At 28.5% G+C, this 17,032-nt stretch overlaps 1 protein-coding gene across 1 annotated transcript in view; it reads left to right on the forward strand.

Moving 5' to 3' along the window:
* LOC111618236 (laminin subunit alpha-1-like) overlaps positions 1 to 17,032 on the forward strand; it is a 270,556-nt gene that overhangs the window by 233,620 nt on the left and 19,904 nt on the right. The window contains exons 57-61 of the mRNA XM_023359721.1: positions 4,802 to 4,966; positions 5,415 to 5,554; positions 7,243 to 7,431; positions 10,604 to 10,822; positions 16,457 to 16,643. Coding sequence (XP_023215489.1) covers positions 4,802 to 4,966; positions 5,415 to 5,554; positions 7,243 to 7,431; positions 10,604 to 10,822; positions 16,457 to 16,643 — 900 coding nt within the window. The remainder of the gene's footprint in view (positions 1 to 4,801; positions 4,967 to 5,414; positions 5,555 to 7,242; positions 7,432 to 10,603; positions 10,823 to 16,456; positions 16,644 to 17,032) is intronic.

The following is a 17,032-nucleotide window of genomic DNA, read 5'->3' on the forward strand; positions in this document are numbered from 1 at the left end:
TTGTATGGGTATGTAATCGTCCACTTTCACAGTATACCAAGACAAGGCAATGCTCATATATTTCATTAAAATATTCCTTATTGATGGTGTGACTGTTATCACAACATGTCTTCCCTTGTCCTGAAGCTTTTTGCTCCTGATCCCAGTTATGATCCTGCATTTGTTTTCTAAGTTGTTTTCATTAATATTCCTCCATATGTCATTTTGATGAATCATTATTTCTATTATTTCGTCATCTTTTATTGTGTTTGGTACATCTAGAAGAATTACTTTAGGCTGCCTTTTCCCTGAAATTCTACAATTAACCCTCTTTTCTATTTCCGGAATTCCCTCCACCGCCGTTTTCAGTCTTTCACCCTCTTCTTCGTTAGTAACTGTGAAACATATTCCGTTTCCCTTGATTCTTTTAATTCCTTTTACTTTGACTTGTATTTGTTTCGGTTGTATGTTATCTTTAATTTTTTGTACTATTTCTTCCATGTTTGTTTTATTCTCTTCTTCGCTTTTTGGGTATAACAAAACTGCGCTATTTCCCTCAGTTTCTTTGCTTTTATTAATTGCAGCTGTATTTTGACTTTGGTTCTGGTGAGGATTCAAGTTTGCTTTAGCCGCTTCCGCGTAGCTTATTTTGTTTGATCCTTTTTTATTTTGGTTTATACTTGTTTTAATTTCCTTGATTGTTTCTATTAAGTTTGGAGTTATGTCACTTTGTTCTTCCATTCTTGTTCTCATTTCAGAGAGAATGCCGTACATCTGTTGCAATGCCGCAAAAAGATGAACAACTCTGTCCTTTATTTTCTTCCTTTCTTCTATCTTTATTTTGGTCTTGTAAGATTCCGGAAGTAAATCCATTATCCTCCTCATTTGTTGCTTGGCATCCTTAAGAATTTTGTCTTCAATTGTATTACCTATTGTTAAGTTGCAAATATTTGTTGGGGTTTCCCCCGAATCCTCTTGGGTTTCATCGCAAAATAATTCTGTATTATTCTCAATTCCCTCCATTGTGAAAGAGTACCAAATAGTTTATTATAAACAATTAAAAAGGAAGGTTGTGTTTTTGAAAAGGATGGTTCTGTACCACAGCAACACTGTACTATTGAGTCGTGACTCAACCCACAGTGCAGAAAAGATAGATTAAACTTATTAAAAATTAATTAAACTACTTAATACTAATTTGACAATTTTTACATTGATGTTCTATAGTTGATCTTCCTCTGACTGTTGATTCTCATTGGCAGATTGTTAACTTCCTGTTACAAAAATCCAAATCCTCAAAAAGCACGTTAAAATGTCAATGACGTCACTGGATAACCGTTAAAGTCCGTTATAATCCGCTTAAGTTGTAAAGGTCGTTGACTGTTGCCTAGGTAACCGCTTTCCGTTAAGTGTATAAAGTTGTTAAAAATTCGTGGATTTTAAACTTGCCGTAATTTGAATAATTTTGGAGATTTTAAGCTGAAATTTTTGTAGAAAATTACTGAAGATCCCCTTCCACTGATAGCCGTAAAATTTTGATTGTATCTGTCACTAGAGGCCCGATGCGGGCCCGCAAAGTCCGACGTTAACAAAGTTTAAAAACGTTATTTTTCGGGAACGGTTGGTCCTAGACCCCCAAAATTTTGGTGTGGTACTTACAGTTTGTAGCTTTATAGAATTCCGTTGAGAATTCCGGTTGAACGGCCTTATTCTCCGGATGAGCGAACCCCGAAAAGTTGACTTTTTTATCGGCTTCTAACTTCCAAAATTCTGACCTTAGGGTCACAAAAGTGGCACCGTTAGATTCCTCTTGTTGAGCCAGTTCTGATGATGTAAGATCTATTACAATGTGTGCACTAAATACCAAGATTAAAAACGATCGATCAGGAGCCAAGTCTAGGACACTTCAACTGATGTACTCCATGATTTGTATTATTCCTTAGTACAATCGCATCCATATTCATTGTTGAACATGCCATTATAGGCATACCTGTCTCTGCTGCAATGTCAAGGGAAGCCATATCAATGCTCACCATGCTGATAATCTGTGGTGCTGCAGACATTGTTGCACTGTCCATGCAGACACTTGCTGTTCTGAAAACAATCCAAGTTCCTAACTCAGGGTATGTGACATGGCTATATGATCCCACAAGGCTTTTCAGACAAGATGTCTGTCTTCTTGGGTGTTGGTGACCAGGGGCTGCTGAGATCTTGCATGGTGTTCTGTATGTATATTCTCATGACAGTCATGGGATCATGACCAATGTGAGCAGCAGTAGCGTGGAACAATAAACCACAGTCCTGGTAGGCTTCAATTCTATCACAATCAAACTCTGACACAAGCTGTCCTCCTTCTTACACGAGGCATAACAAAATCTTTACACAAGCAACCAATGTGCAAATTCCTTATCTATAGTATAAGAAACCTACTTTACAATCTTCTCTTCTATACAGACTTTAGGTGGCTTTACTCCTACCTGCTTTGTGAGCATGCCTTGAAATGCTAATCATTTGCATATGTATCTTACATACAAATTTCACGTATGTTGTGTGCCACCTTCATGGTATAGCAATTTTAATGGCCAGCAGTGTATTTAAATTTAAAATTAATCTGAAAACACAGAATTAAAACATACTTCTTTGCAGCTTTAACAGAAATAAAGTTAAAACTTTTAGAAATAAATTATTTCTAATTTATGTTAAAGAAACATTTGTAGAGTGTCCTGTAGGATGAAGTCTGCGGAATTAGAGAAAAAAAAACATCCAAGTCGGCTTAACAAATATACTGGGATATTTAATCTTTTCACATTGGCAGATCAGAATATATACATAGGACACAAACTACCACATGATTAACAATCTACAGTGCACAACTAATAACAATATAATATTTTACGTGTTTTTTTTTACATTTCCCTCTCTTTCCTCCTCTCCCTTCAGGGGCTCCATGGCACAAGACAAAAAAATCAAATTGTGCATAACACAAATAAAAATAAACCTACGTATTCACAACACTTTTTCTACCATGTATAAACAATGAAAAAAGAAAACTAATATGTTTGGGTGAATCTTCCACCGATTTTCTTTTTCTTGAGTATGTTCTATCTTGATGTTAAAATGCCCTTGTTTGGATGGTGACAGATGCTGTCTCATCACCTTTTTCCTCGATCCTGGGTCCTCTCATGCTACTCCTTACCAGGTCAATGAGCTATTGTTCCTTTGTTCGAAAAATGTCCTTTGATGCTTGCCTTCTCAATTTCCGTATCCTTCACAGGTAGCCAGAACAAAGCAAAGAAAAAAAATTCCCTACCACACATGGATCACTACTTTTTATACTGTGCCAAGCAGATATCCTTCCCATGTGACCTCCACTGGCCAATTCGGCTGCAAACATAACGTGAACTGGAAAAAAGTGGTACCATGAATGAAAACAAAGAGGTCAAGGGAAAAACTGATACACAAAAATACATAGTTGCAAAGCACTACACATTCTTATAAATAGTAATATAAAATTAAAACATATAAGTGGAAAATGATTTTTCTTTAGAATTATAATTATAATGAAAATTTCTTGGATTTAAATTTTTAGTTCATTCATTCAATTTAAGTGGCACTTGAATTTGTGAAATATTGCAAGAAAGGAAAATCAGAAAATCTATGATCAACAGATGAGTTTATAAAAAAATATTCTAATAAATATTTTTCTCTAAGAAATAATAATTAAATCTATTGTTGAAATGTTTCTATATGAAATACATTTTTATTTTTCAAATGATATGAACATTATTTTTATATTGAATTTTGTTTTATGCTTCAGATTTTATAATAAATTAAAATAATAAAATTTATAACATAAGATACTCTTTTGTAAAGGTGCTTTGTGTCAGTATGTCTGCCATCACCAACATTCTGTTTTGTACCCCTCATTCATCTTGACTTGAGTCTAACTGACTCTCCCTTCCCTGATCAGCAAGTCTTACAAATTTAACACGTTATTACTAATGAGAGATGGTATTTGAGGTTTAGAAGCTTATTTTAATTTTTTTACTTCATATTTTGTTTGAATAAATTGAGTTGAAATAACTTCAAATAAAAAGCATATCCGACATGCTGCCTTTATGAATTTTGGAAAGGATATAACATTGTATAAACAGTAAAATAAGTAATAATGTGTATGGGTAAGAAGCTCCCAAGTTTAATTAATTATGCAATTGTAGTTAAAAAGTTCCATTTGAGAAATTTTGAACTAACAGATAAACAATCTATCAGGCATTCAAAAGATGTCAACAAAGAAAAATTGCAGGAAGAAATTGTTAAAAATCTACAAAAAATACACAATATATATATATAACCAAAAGTACCAAAAATAAAACACTGAAAACATACGAGCATAATGTGAGAGCAAGAGCTGATTTATGTTTATGGTTCAAACACATTTTTTTGGTGCATGCACAGTTTGAACTCTGAAGCATTGTTCAAAATCCAAGGCAAATTTTTGTTGAATTAAGTATTCAAATTCTGAAGCATTTGAAATATGAGGTACTACTCTATGTGTATATTGTATATGAAGCTATTAAAATTGAAGAATAGGAAAAACACCAAAAATAAAAAAAGAAAGAATATGATATAACTTAAATCAAAATAATTTGCAAATGATTTTGAACTATAATTTCATCTTTTATAGCTAGTGTATTGCTATTTAGTTGCATCACAACAATTAATACATTAATTAAGTGCTATCAAAAATTTGACATTAATGATATTCTCCTTATAAAGTATTTTATATTGAACTAATAGAAGAATTAAATCTTTTCTTTTTTTTTAGGATACTAAAATAGTTAGTTTTAAAGGTACAGGATATATAGAAGTAATTAGCCATCCTTTAACTGAAGAAGGAAATTTTGGATTTACATTTCAGTCAACACAAACCACATCTCTTTTAATGATATCTACGTTTGAAGGATTTAGTACTTCAATGGATAAAAAAATGGTAAGTTAACATTTGAATTAATATAAAAAAAAGATTTTAAAATATATTTTAAAATTTGTAACACCTGACATATGTATCTTACATACAAATTTCACGTATGTTGTGTGCCACCTTCATGGTATAGCAATTTTAATGGCCAGCAGTGTATTTAAATTTAAAATTAATCTGAAAACACAGAATTAAAACATACTTCTTTGCAGCTTTAACAGAAATAAAGTTAAAACTTTTAGAAATAAATTATTTCTAATTTATGTTAAAGAAACATTTGTAGAGTGTCCTGTAGGATGAAGTCTGCGGAATTAGAGAAAAAAAAACATCCAAGTCGGCTTAACAAATATACTGGGATNGAAACAAAATTTATCAGAGTTCTTAAATATTTTCATTTTTGGAATTTATTATATGCTGTAGTAAAGAAATTAAATCTAACATAGAAATTATTATTTTATAGCATTATTATGCTGTAATGCTTTTAAATGGAAAATTGGAAGCTCGTTTTAATGCTAATGCCGGTGAAGTGAGGATAACAAGTGAACAGAAATTTAATGACGGAATTTATCATTCTCTTAAAGTGGTTAAGAGAAATAGAAAGTATGTATATAAATATTATAATTTTGTTTAGTTTTAATGAAATTATAATGGTTTACTTTTATTAATGAATAATAAAATCAACTAAAAAAATTTCTCCTTCAGACAAAATTTTTTAAATTACTTTGAAAAATTCAAATATCAAACATAACAATTTTGTAAAAGTATTCAAATAATATATAAAATTTATAAAAATTTCATTTGAAAGGAGAAACTTNACTGTACTTTGAAAAATTCAAATATCAAACATAACAATTTTGTAAAAGTATTCAAATAATATATAAAATTTATAAAAATTTCATTTGAAAGGAGAAACTTATTTAATGAATATGGACTTTATAGAATCTTTGATCACTAAGTGATATTCAGAAGTTATTTTCATATTGAAAGTGACTAGAAAGCTATGAAAGATTCATTCCATTTGTGTATAATTGTTCTCAAGAAATGAATAACTCAATTCTATTCAGGGTATTAGACATTTTTGGATGTTTCAGTAATTGTGAAAAGAAGGTTAAGACACTAATATGCTTTAAATATTTCCTGTGTCAATTAATTTTAGGTCTTATTTTTAAGGAATTTTCTCATTTGTATGTTTCAAGTATTTTGTAAAATTTATAATGATGATATCATAATTTTTTAAAACAAAAATTAATATAGTCATAGATAATTGCAAATTGCAATAGATAGAAATTCATTCATCATGCAATTTGAAGTTATAAATCAAGGTGAGATTAAGTTTAAAAGGAAGAAATAATTGGAAAAGGAATAAAGTTAGTGGAGGTTTTTGTGTAAGGGCTAAATTTATTCTTTGATATGATCATCTCCATCAACTTTATTCCTCTTCAAACATATATTTTATAAATGTGTCTTTATCAATGACTCAATATTTTTGATTTTAATAATATAGACAAATCAAAGCACAAAAATTTAACAATAAGGTCCCAGTCTTTACATGAAATACTGTAAGTTTACCAAATGAAATATTTATTTAATAATGTGAAAATAACATATGGTTGAACAAATTTGCTGATATTCTTGAATTTTCTAATTGATGTCTTTTATTGATTTTTCTTTCAACATCACACATCAATTAGTTCTGAAGTCTAACTCAGAATAGAATACGACTCTTCTTTAAATTTCAACATTTTACCACTTTGAGCCAAACATTAACTGTCTAGTCCTGTGTACCAATGATGCTCTCTCTTCCAATATATCATATGTCATATATGATACATAGCAAAATTACAATTTACTACAAGATATTTGAGTTTGTGAAAATTCTTACCTAAATTTGGAATATTTTGATGAACCTCAAAAATGCTATGGGATGAATTTCTTATTGGCTATTGAAACTGTTAATTATTTATGACACACAAAATTGTATATCATTATTTTATGCTTGAAAATATTAATACTGTATGAAATCATTTAAATATCAAATATTTATATTTGAATATATAAATTATACTAAAAAATTATTGTAGTTATCAATGTAAAATTTTGAAAAAGAAAAAAATTATTTTGCAATTAAAAAATAAGATTTTATGGCAAATAATTAAGATTTAAAATGTTAAATATTTTACATTGTATAGTTTTTACATGAGATGTAGAAAAAACAGATTAATTTAAATTGATTGCAAAAAATTATTTTTTTAGAAATGTTAATGTGTTTTAAATTAAATTCTTTTTAGAATTATAATGATTGTTGATGATAAAGAAATTGGAAATATAAGAATGCCAAAAGGATCTAAAACCATTGAAGCTCCTGATGAAGGTGGATTGTTTTTTGGTGGTGTTCCCGAAGAGGTTTTTATTGGAAATAGAACTGCCACTCGTGAACCATTTAAAGGAGTAATTAAAGATGCCATTTTCAATGATAGGTTTGTTGTTTATTGATTTTTTGATTATTGATTGATACTTTGCAAAGATCTCATATTTTAGTTTATTTAATATTTGTAACTTTATAAAACTTTATTAAATTACAAATGCTAAATATAAGTAATAATTTAACATAATATAAATAATAATATAGATTATTGCTTTAATAGATTATAAAAATCTACATCATTTTTTATTGTATGTACTCTTATTAACCTTTATGGCTAAGTCTCACTGTATAATATACATTGACCTTAAGGTAGATTTAACTCTTGTACTACCATGAAATCAATGGTGACCTCACTCTTTATTTGCGAATCTTATATTTTTTACAAAAATGTTTGTAATTTTTTTCCTTTTATGACTTTTAATATTTTTTTTCAATTGTCCCTGTGCAAAAAGGATTTTCTGCCAGAGGTTTTATTTTACAAGTTACATTTTAAAACTCATATCTGTTACTATATGGTGAACTGTGACCTCAAAGTTAATTTTTTTATTTTAATAAGTTTTAATAAATTTTGCATTGTGTGTCAACATTTGTGTAGAATTGTTAAATATTCATTAATTATTGTTCTCTATCGTTCCTGAACTTTCGTGATTGTCTTCAGATGAATCATCATTTGACAAACTACAGGAATTATACTGCTCCACCACTTCTGTTATATCAAACTCATTATTGCTATCATCTGAGTGATTATCATTATTGTACAAGACATCTTTTTCATCATTTTCATATCTATCACCCACTTTCTAAAACAACAAATTGCAAATTTGATTGTCCATAAGATTTAGAATTCTCCAATTTGGCACCAAATGAACATGACTTTAATAAACATCTCTGATAGGACAAGTGATTTCATCTTCTACTGGAAAAAATAGGAAACAATGAAAACTAGTCATCTTTTTCAATATTTTTGATATCACTGTTCTAAATACTTTTATACTACAGATATACGTGAAATCAAATTGGAATGAAAAAAAGAGGTTTAGAGGAAGGAAATAGGAAAATCACTTGTGAGGAAGTCAAGTAATAACATCAAAACTGCTGCCCTACCAGAGAGGGGATGAAAACTTGGCCGATGTGTGCTTTGACTTTGATCAAAATGTAGGAAACATTCAAGTTGTTTTTCTAAATGTACACACTTTATATGCTCTGAACATCTGATTTGTATTGAATGTGCTCAAGAATGTTTAATTATATCATCTATTATATAGATGATATAATTAAAATAGATAAAAATCAATACTTTAAATGTAAAACTAGGCAGATTTTATTTATTTAGAAAAAGAATGAAATAAAATATAAAACAAATAATACTGTTGTTCATTTGAAATTTCTAAAAGTATTTTAGGCAAAATTAAATTTAATACAACTTGAACCAGGGTTAATTAATCATAATAATCTTATGGAAAAAGCTATTGAAAAAGTAAGAAATAATTTATTTTCCTCTTCTTTATTCTATTTTATGTGGTTTATTGTTATTACTACTATTTAAAACATGTTAAAAATTAGTCCGAGACTCCACTAGTGTAAAAACCCTCATCATGATATTTTATGCTGGAGCAGTGTGTAAAATGAACATAAAGTAAATTGAGCAGGGTTCAACATTTGATGTGAATATGTCCGTAAAACAGTACCATCAACCAGTCAGAAGTCAATGGACTACTATGTCATCGTGACATCGTGTGATAATTGTGGGAAATGAACTTTTATGCACATTCACTCTGTTCTATCTCTAACTCTCACTGTTTTGGTGCTTGTGTGTTTTTGATTAGTTTTAACATTAGTTATGATCAATCAAGCTACAATGTTTCATTTTTATCAATTTATGCACAAAAAATATTTACTTTCAACACTTAGTGGCAGAAAAAACTTTTCTAGTGGAGCTGGACTTCCACCACAATCCAAGTGCAAGCACAAATAGGTCACACAATTAAAAATAATTGTGGCAAGGGATTTCATGTTTGATTTTTATGCTAGTAGAGTCTTTCTTTAGACAGATTTAACCAGTAAAGAAATAAATCTTGAAGGTCTTTGAATATTTCATAATTTCTCCAATTTAAATGTATAAATGGAGAAGGTTATGAATGGAAATATAAATAAAATTTTTTACAATGAATTATCTTTGTAAAATAAAAGATAATTACAGTAGATCCCCCTATAAAAGCGTTTCCTATAGTTATGATTCCTATAAAAATTGTGGCATTATCCGTAAACAACGGTAAAAATAACTCCTATAATACGTAAAACGTCATCGGGCAGCCGAACTACTTACCCGCCGTCCGTAGCGCCACGCTACGGAGAGATTTCTATCGTCTGGACAGTATTATATAAATTATATATAAATTAGGTACTGTACATATAATTATATATTAATTATATATAAATTAGGTACTGTATATATAATTATATATTAACTTAATTTATTGTAACTTTATTATAATTAAATATATATTTTTCGCCGTCTAGCGTCACGCTACGGCGAGTTAGGCGACCTATCGTCTGTTTAGTACTGTAATTTTATACATTTCTTGTGAAAGAAACATTTCTTATTTAACGGCCATAAAAATTATTTATATTAATGATGTCTCCAAAGGTCAACGAAGTTTTCGCAGAAAAATAATATCAGAAATCGCGGCCGCAATTTGATGCGCTGTTCCGCGACGAAACCAAGCTTTAGCAACGGGCGTAGTCGAACGGTACACACTCGGTAAGCAATCCTACAATTTTTTGTTTATAACGTAGTTTATACGGATTATTTTCAAAAAAATATACGTATTTTGGAAATGTTGAGTCGAATTAGTCTAGAATCGATTAATTTTATGAAAGAAAACCTTTCAAACAGCCGTAGTCCGTAAACTATGATTCCTACAAAATTGATTCATAAAGAACGGAACGTATCTACCGTCTTATAGGGGGATCTACTGTACGTTAATTTTTTCTGTCAGTTTGCAATTCTCAAAGCAATGATTAATTCATATTTTTATTTAAAACTAATATAAGTGATTAATTTTTTAGCTATCAATAATTGTAAAATCAAACATGCATTAGTTGATAAACACTAAAAAGTTTTAGCACTGAATACTTTAATTTAAAATTTTTTTAATAAATGAATTGGTAATAGATTTTAATAAATTTATTTTTCATAATTCTAGTTTTTAATATTATTGTAGATTAATACAATTCAACAATCCTATAAGATTTAAAGGAGTGGGAATTGGACATGGCAGAAAGTATTATAGTGCTTTTATGGGACCAAGTCTTCCATTTAAACCTTCAGAACATTGTGCAGAAATGTCATCCTATACATTAGAGAAACAAGCTTTGCAATTTGGAAATAAACTAAATAGCTATGCCAAAGTATTTATACGGAGGACAGATTTTGGAAAAGAGTATGTGTAATTTTTGTTAATTATTACTTATAACTTATTATTTAATAAAGTACTTCATATAATATTCCACTAATAACAGAATGAGAAATGGTTAACCAGTTTTTTATACTTTACAACAATTTTTAGAATGAAGAATGTCATTCAGTTTAAAGTATATTATTATATCAGTCACATTGACTTTGATTATAATCTTAACACTTCATTGTATTACTATTTAATTGTTATTGTATTTAATATTGACAACATAATCTTTATCAAAATAAATATATTTAAAATTTTTAGTGTATTCGGTATAATGAATTTATATTTTCTTATGTCAAAATGTTTATGAATACTTTAAAATTATTTTATTACATAATTCTTTACTTAAAGTATGATAAGTACAGTAGAGCCTTGATTATCCGACCCAATTGGGGACTGGGGTTGGTCGGATAATTGAAAAGTCGGATAACCGAAAAGTATGAAAAAATCCATTATTAGTGTAGTATATTATTATATCCCATGTAATTAGTATATTAGTATATCGCTATTAACCTACTTTGCGTTGAATTTTCATCGATGTTAAGCCTAACAAAAATTTTTTAAAATAATAATCGTCACTATTGTATCATTAAAAGTTAGAAAATTAAGCCTCGTTTAAATACTGGCTCCCTTTCATGGTCGAATGAGTGTTGCCAGCTAAAACACGTAAAAATAATATTAAAGTAGCCAAGACATATTGTAGCGCCACATCACTAGCAAACATTTGAAATTTGCTGACTAGGACGGTCGGTTAACCGAGGTGTCGGTTAATCAGGGGTCGGATAATCGAGGCTCTACTGTATATTGAAATATTGAAAATGAAAATAAATCTCTAAAAATAATTTTATAAAATAAAGTAATGGTAATTTATTTTATAAAACTTAAAATTTATAATATAAGAATTTTAGCTACAATGTTGTAAATAAAAAAATCATTTATCCACTGCAATCCAAAGGATTCTCTCATGCAATTCTATGCTTACTCTTAACAATCCAAAGGAGTGTTGTATAAATCAAGGAGTCAATGTATTTATTTTTTATTAAAAAATTTTAATCCTTTCATATATCATCATCAGATCAAACAATAATGGTTTGATCATAGGACATATTAAAAAATTTCAAGAAGTTGTAACCCATTTGAATATCAATTAATTTCACCAATGAAAGTCGAACCTCAGGTATACAGTGTTCTGGTCAGGGACAATAGGTTCCAAAGGGATTTAATCCACATTGGTTCCACTAAACGCTCATTTCGAAAAAGGGTGCAAGAGCATCAGTATGACATCACAAGCAAAAGGCATACCACTGCCCTGTCCCCGTACACCACTGACCCTGACTTGCATGCCGACTTCTATAATGCCAGGTTAAATATTTAAACATTAAATATTTGTGTATTTATTTGCTAGAAATTTGTGTTTAGGTGTTATTCTGTTCAATATAGTTCCAGCTTACTTGTGCAGTTGGTTTTTGCCAGGTCCTTAGACAGTCCTTTCAAATTGATCATATTTGGAACCTGGAAGACTTGGAAATTTACAAGGCCAGCCTGACCGGCAAATGCATTAACTTTAAAGACAGCAACACTATATCCTATGCATGGAGGTATAGTTATGAAAAACAGGATAGTACTAGCATATATTAATTTATCTGAGCCATTATTTACCTCTTAAAAAAATTATTGTATATGGGGTAGTTATGTTTTTTATGATTTTTGTAATGTCTACTGTTCAAATTGTTTTATATACGTTTGGTGTTGTTCCAAATTTTTAAACATAATTTTTCAAATATGTTTGTTCTACACATTCTATTTTGGAATTTTGCTAGTTAAAAACCTGATGTAGGCCATGGGTACAGTCAAAAACGTCCATTTTCATTAAAATTTGTGTTCCTGGTCTTTAAAGGTTCTTGATTGTGTGTGATTCATTCCAGTAATTCGGTAAGAAGATAGTTTAACAAAGTAATTTGTCTAGAGTTAGGCATAATAATTAAATAACTTCATATTTAATTATTAACATAGCCTTATTTACAGATTGTCTGATTTTAATCAAAAATCATGCTTGTAGAGTTGTTGTGTACCCATACTGGTTTCTTCTGATTCTTCTGATCCTAATGTATATTGCAGGCTGTCTGGTTATTATCATCTTGATATTCCTTCTTTCAATGTATGGCATAAATACCTTTACTGTGTCCACTCAACACATTGGTGGACCTCATAGTTTGTATTCCTTATTTTATTTTGTCATGTTACACTTCTTTTGCACATGTTTCAGCAAGTTGTTCCAGAAAATAAACTTGGAAGGAATATCAAGATTATTATAACTAGATGGCCCATGATATATGACAGGATCAAGAATCAGAAGAAACAGGTACAAGGAGTGGAAGCACCCAGGTGGTGAAGGATTAGGCCTGACATATCCAGGATGAACTGCCCATAAATTCCTGGGGATTTTTTAACCACCCAGATTTAATTCCTAGTCTCCTAGAGCAGTAGCCTGATGCCTTAATAACCTCATCCATCTGGCCTACATTTCTAATTTTATATAAGCATTTACAAAAAGATAAATTTTCTAACATACATCATTGAGTTGGCAAAATTTCTCAGTCAGTCTCAATCAATATAAGTTTCTTGTCTTAAGTTAAAACATCAAAACGTCTTCAGTTACAGATAGTATAATTATATAATAACTTTATATAATAACTTTTTGAAATTTCCAGTGATTAAAGTGTTGATATTTTGCAAAATGAAACTGAAAGTCTCACTACAAAAGTTGAACATTATAAAATTTGTATTCTTCTAAACATTATAGAAAAATTTATTTAAAAAATAAGAACAGTAGTAATAAAATTTTTAAACAATTGATCATATGCTTCGCTTTAAAATTATATATATGATTAATTACATATAAAAGCTTATTTTTTTTTGTTAATTGTTTATTAATTTACAAAATACAATTTTATAATTTTTATTTATTTTTGATTAATTAATTTTCTTTTATAGTTCTAAATAATAATTCTAATGAAAAATTAATATATATCATTTAAAATAAAAAATAACTATATGATTAATGAAACGTTATAACTTCATTTTTAATGAATTATTATTTATTCAAAACTTAATATTTAATTTCCTAACATATGTAATGTCTGTTAACAAGTATTTATTCTCTCACATAACATAAAGTTTTTATATAAAATTACTATTGAAAGGTTTAAATTTTTCTGCCAATTTTGTAATTTTTTCTGTATATTTTTAGAAACTATTTTTTTGAACTAGTTATACTGTATTTGTACTATAACTATATTTAAACTATTGTAAAAAGTATATTTTTACAAAATAAACTTTTTTGTGAAATAAATTGTATGATAAACTTTATACGTGAAAGAGCAATAATTTTCCTTTCTTAAAATAAAATATTTATATTCTGTTCCAAGAAATTGTAGGATATTTTGATTTATGAATATAAATATGTAGTTATTAAGTAACTTATTAAGTAATGCTTCTTGTCCTTTTTCATTATATATTATTTATTAATATTAGTTTACTGTGACTATAATCTATTAATAGAATTTATTACACTGATGTGACGTCTGAATGAAAAAGAGAGATTGAACTAGTCTATTGGTTTTAAAAAAAAAGCTTTCTTTATTTGCACCTGTATACAATACTTTCTTGTATTTCTCAACCTTTTTGTCTCTCATCAGCAGGTGTTTTATATATTATAATTCTAAAAATACAAATAAACATTAATTATATAATAATAAAACTTATAAAATTTAAACATAATTACATAGATAACAAAATAATACTTTAGATGACTTATATTTAACCAATTCACAAGTCTTCCAAGTTTTTTGGTTAATTTATCCTTCTCCAACTAGATAATGACATTTTCTGTGATTTCAACATAACTAATCATAAGTTTTCTTTAATTAATTAAAATATAAGTAATTTATTTTCCAACTTCTTACTCATTTATCTGTTTCTTTAAGGACTTCTCTTTAATTTCCTTTATTATTTCTTTAACTCTAGTTATAAAATTAGCCGAACTTTCTTCTTCTCTTATTTCCCTGCTGTTGTTGTATTTAAATACATGATTATTAAGATGCCCTCTACTTGTTTTACACTGGACATTCTTTCTTTTCCATTATTATCATTAATTTTATTTCACATTCTTTTATTATATTAATACATCATAAAGTTGTCTTTTAAACATGTTTCTCCCTTTAATATTTTAACTGGCTCTTTTATTATTTCACAACTTTCATTATTATGCTTTTCTGAACTGATCTTATATGTTCTTTGACTTTTATTCCCAAATTTATTTTTAGTTTCTCTTACATATTAAATGTTTTAAACAGCTATTCCTTCTTCTTCTGTTATGTTTTTTTTTTTATTCCTAATGTAGTGTCTGGTGATCATCGAGATTCAGACTTAGTGTCGGGTAAGGATACTAAGAGCTGCACAAAGAAAAGGAGGTCACACAATAAGTAATTCTAAACAACCACTTTATGATACAGAAGGTAATGTACAGCACACAGATCTAACCTTCCTTAAGTTGGCATTCGTGTAACATGCACTAGGGACTTAACACCCCATAACTCTAATATACTTATTACTAGAAATTACGGCTATACTTAGTCAAAAAAAAAAAAATATTTACAATATTTACAGTGATGATCGCATGTTGGTTTCCATTAATACACACTTATCATTGCTAGTGTAACCCGACGTCCATTGTTACTAATGGATCCCAGTACAAATTGATACCCAACAATTAACAAAGAAAAACACCAAAATAACCTTAGATATAGGATATTTCCTTAACCGTCTTCGACGTCCACAAAGGTCTTTGGACTCAATGGTCAATTGTTCCCTGATGCAAGTGGATCCTCTTCCCAAACGAAAAATCTGTTATGTCATTCTAACTTCCGAGTCATAGACGTCAACCCTTCTCGCTGTTGTCCTCTTGGTCAGGGGCTTGAGAGTCTTCACCAGGCGTAGTCCAGAAAGAAAATTTTTGAAATGAAGAAAAGAAATGTTTTTATGTTTGCCACCATCTGGGGCTTCAGCCTTAGTCACATGGTGTCATGACAACCAATCCCGATTAAGCAGGCAGCAGCCGCCAAAGGTGGCATGTGATAAACAAAAAAAAATAAAATACAAATATACTAGTAATGCAACAAAAGGTAGAAAACCCGATACGAACGACTACAAAGTACCTAATATATATATAAGGCTGGGAAACAAAAATAGTGACAGAGCACTACACTAATATTTAAATATTTCTATATTTAATTATTTTGATCTGGTACTAAACTTATATTTTTTAATCCAGATGTTACATCAGTGTAATAAAGTCTTATTAATAGATTATAGTCACATTAAACTAATATTAATAAATAAATATTCAGTTATTTGAACAATTTTCTCTACATATTTTTCAACTAATTAAATTGACCATGTTAGAATCTGAAGTTAAAGACTAAATTTAGCCAAGTTTAAAAATGTGGGTTTACATTTCACATAAAAATTATCAATCTATTCAGGATTATTAAAATTTTTCTCATAAATAAACTAACATTGAATTTCATTGATGTTTTATTTTTTTGTTTTCAGTTTTAATGTTACGTTTGACTTCAGAACATTTTATCCAAACGGACTGATGGTACTTTTAAGAAATAAAAGAAGAAATTCTTATTTTGCAATAATTCTTAAGAGAAAATATATCATTGTCGATGTAAGAGATAAGAAACACAGAAAACTTAAAAGTCAAGGATTTCTAAGTAATGGAGTTTGGCATAATGTATGTTAAAATTTAAAATGATTTATAAATTAGTTGTATTTTTTATTTTAATATCTAAAATTATTTTTATACATAAAATGTTTTAATGAAAATTATCTTATACACAAAATTTCACAATTAAATTCCAATATTAAATAAATTTAAACAAATCACATTTTAGAATAGAAAGTAGAAAAGTTTTAATATTGTTAAAGTAATCACAAAATTTACATATTTTTTATTTATATACAGAGCTTTTAGAAATTGATTAATAGATAAATTAATAATTATTTTAAAAAAATCAAACTCGTGAAATTTTTTACTATATAAAATATTCAAGTCTTTTAGTGACACAAGTATTTTAATGAATTATTGATTAAAATTAAAAATTAGCTGACAGTATTTACATT

Source organism: Centruroides sculpturatus, unplaced genomic scaffold (assembly GCF_000671375.1).
Source record: "Centruroides sculpturatus isolate CEXI.00-Female unplaced genomic scaffold, Cexi_2.0 scaffold205, whole genome shotgun sequence".
In the NCBI taxonomy this organism is placed as follows: Eukaryota; Metazoa; Arthropoda; class Arachnida; order Scorpiones; family Buthidae; genus Centruroides; species Centruroides sculpturatus.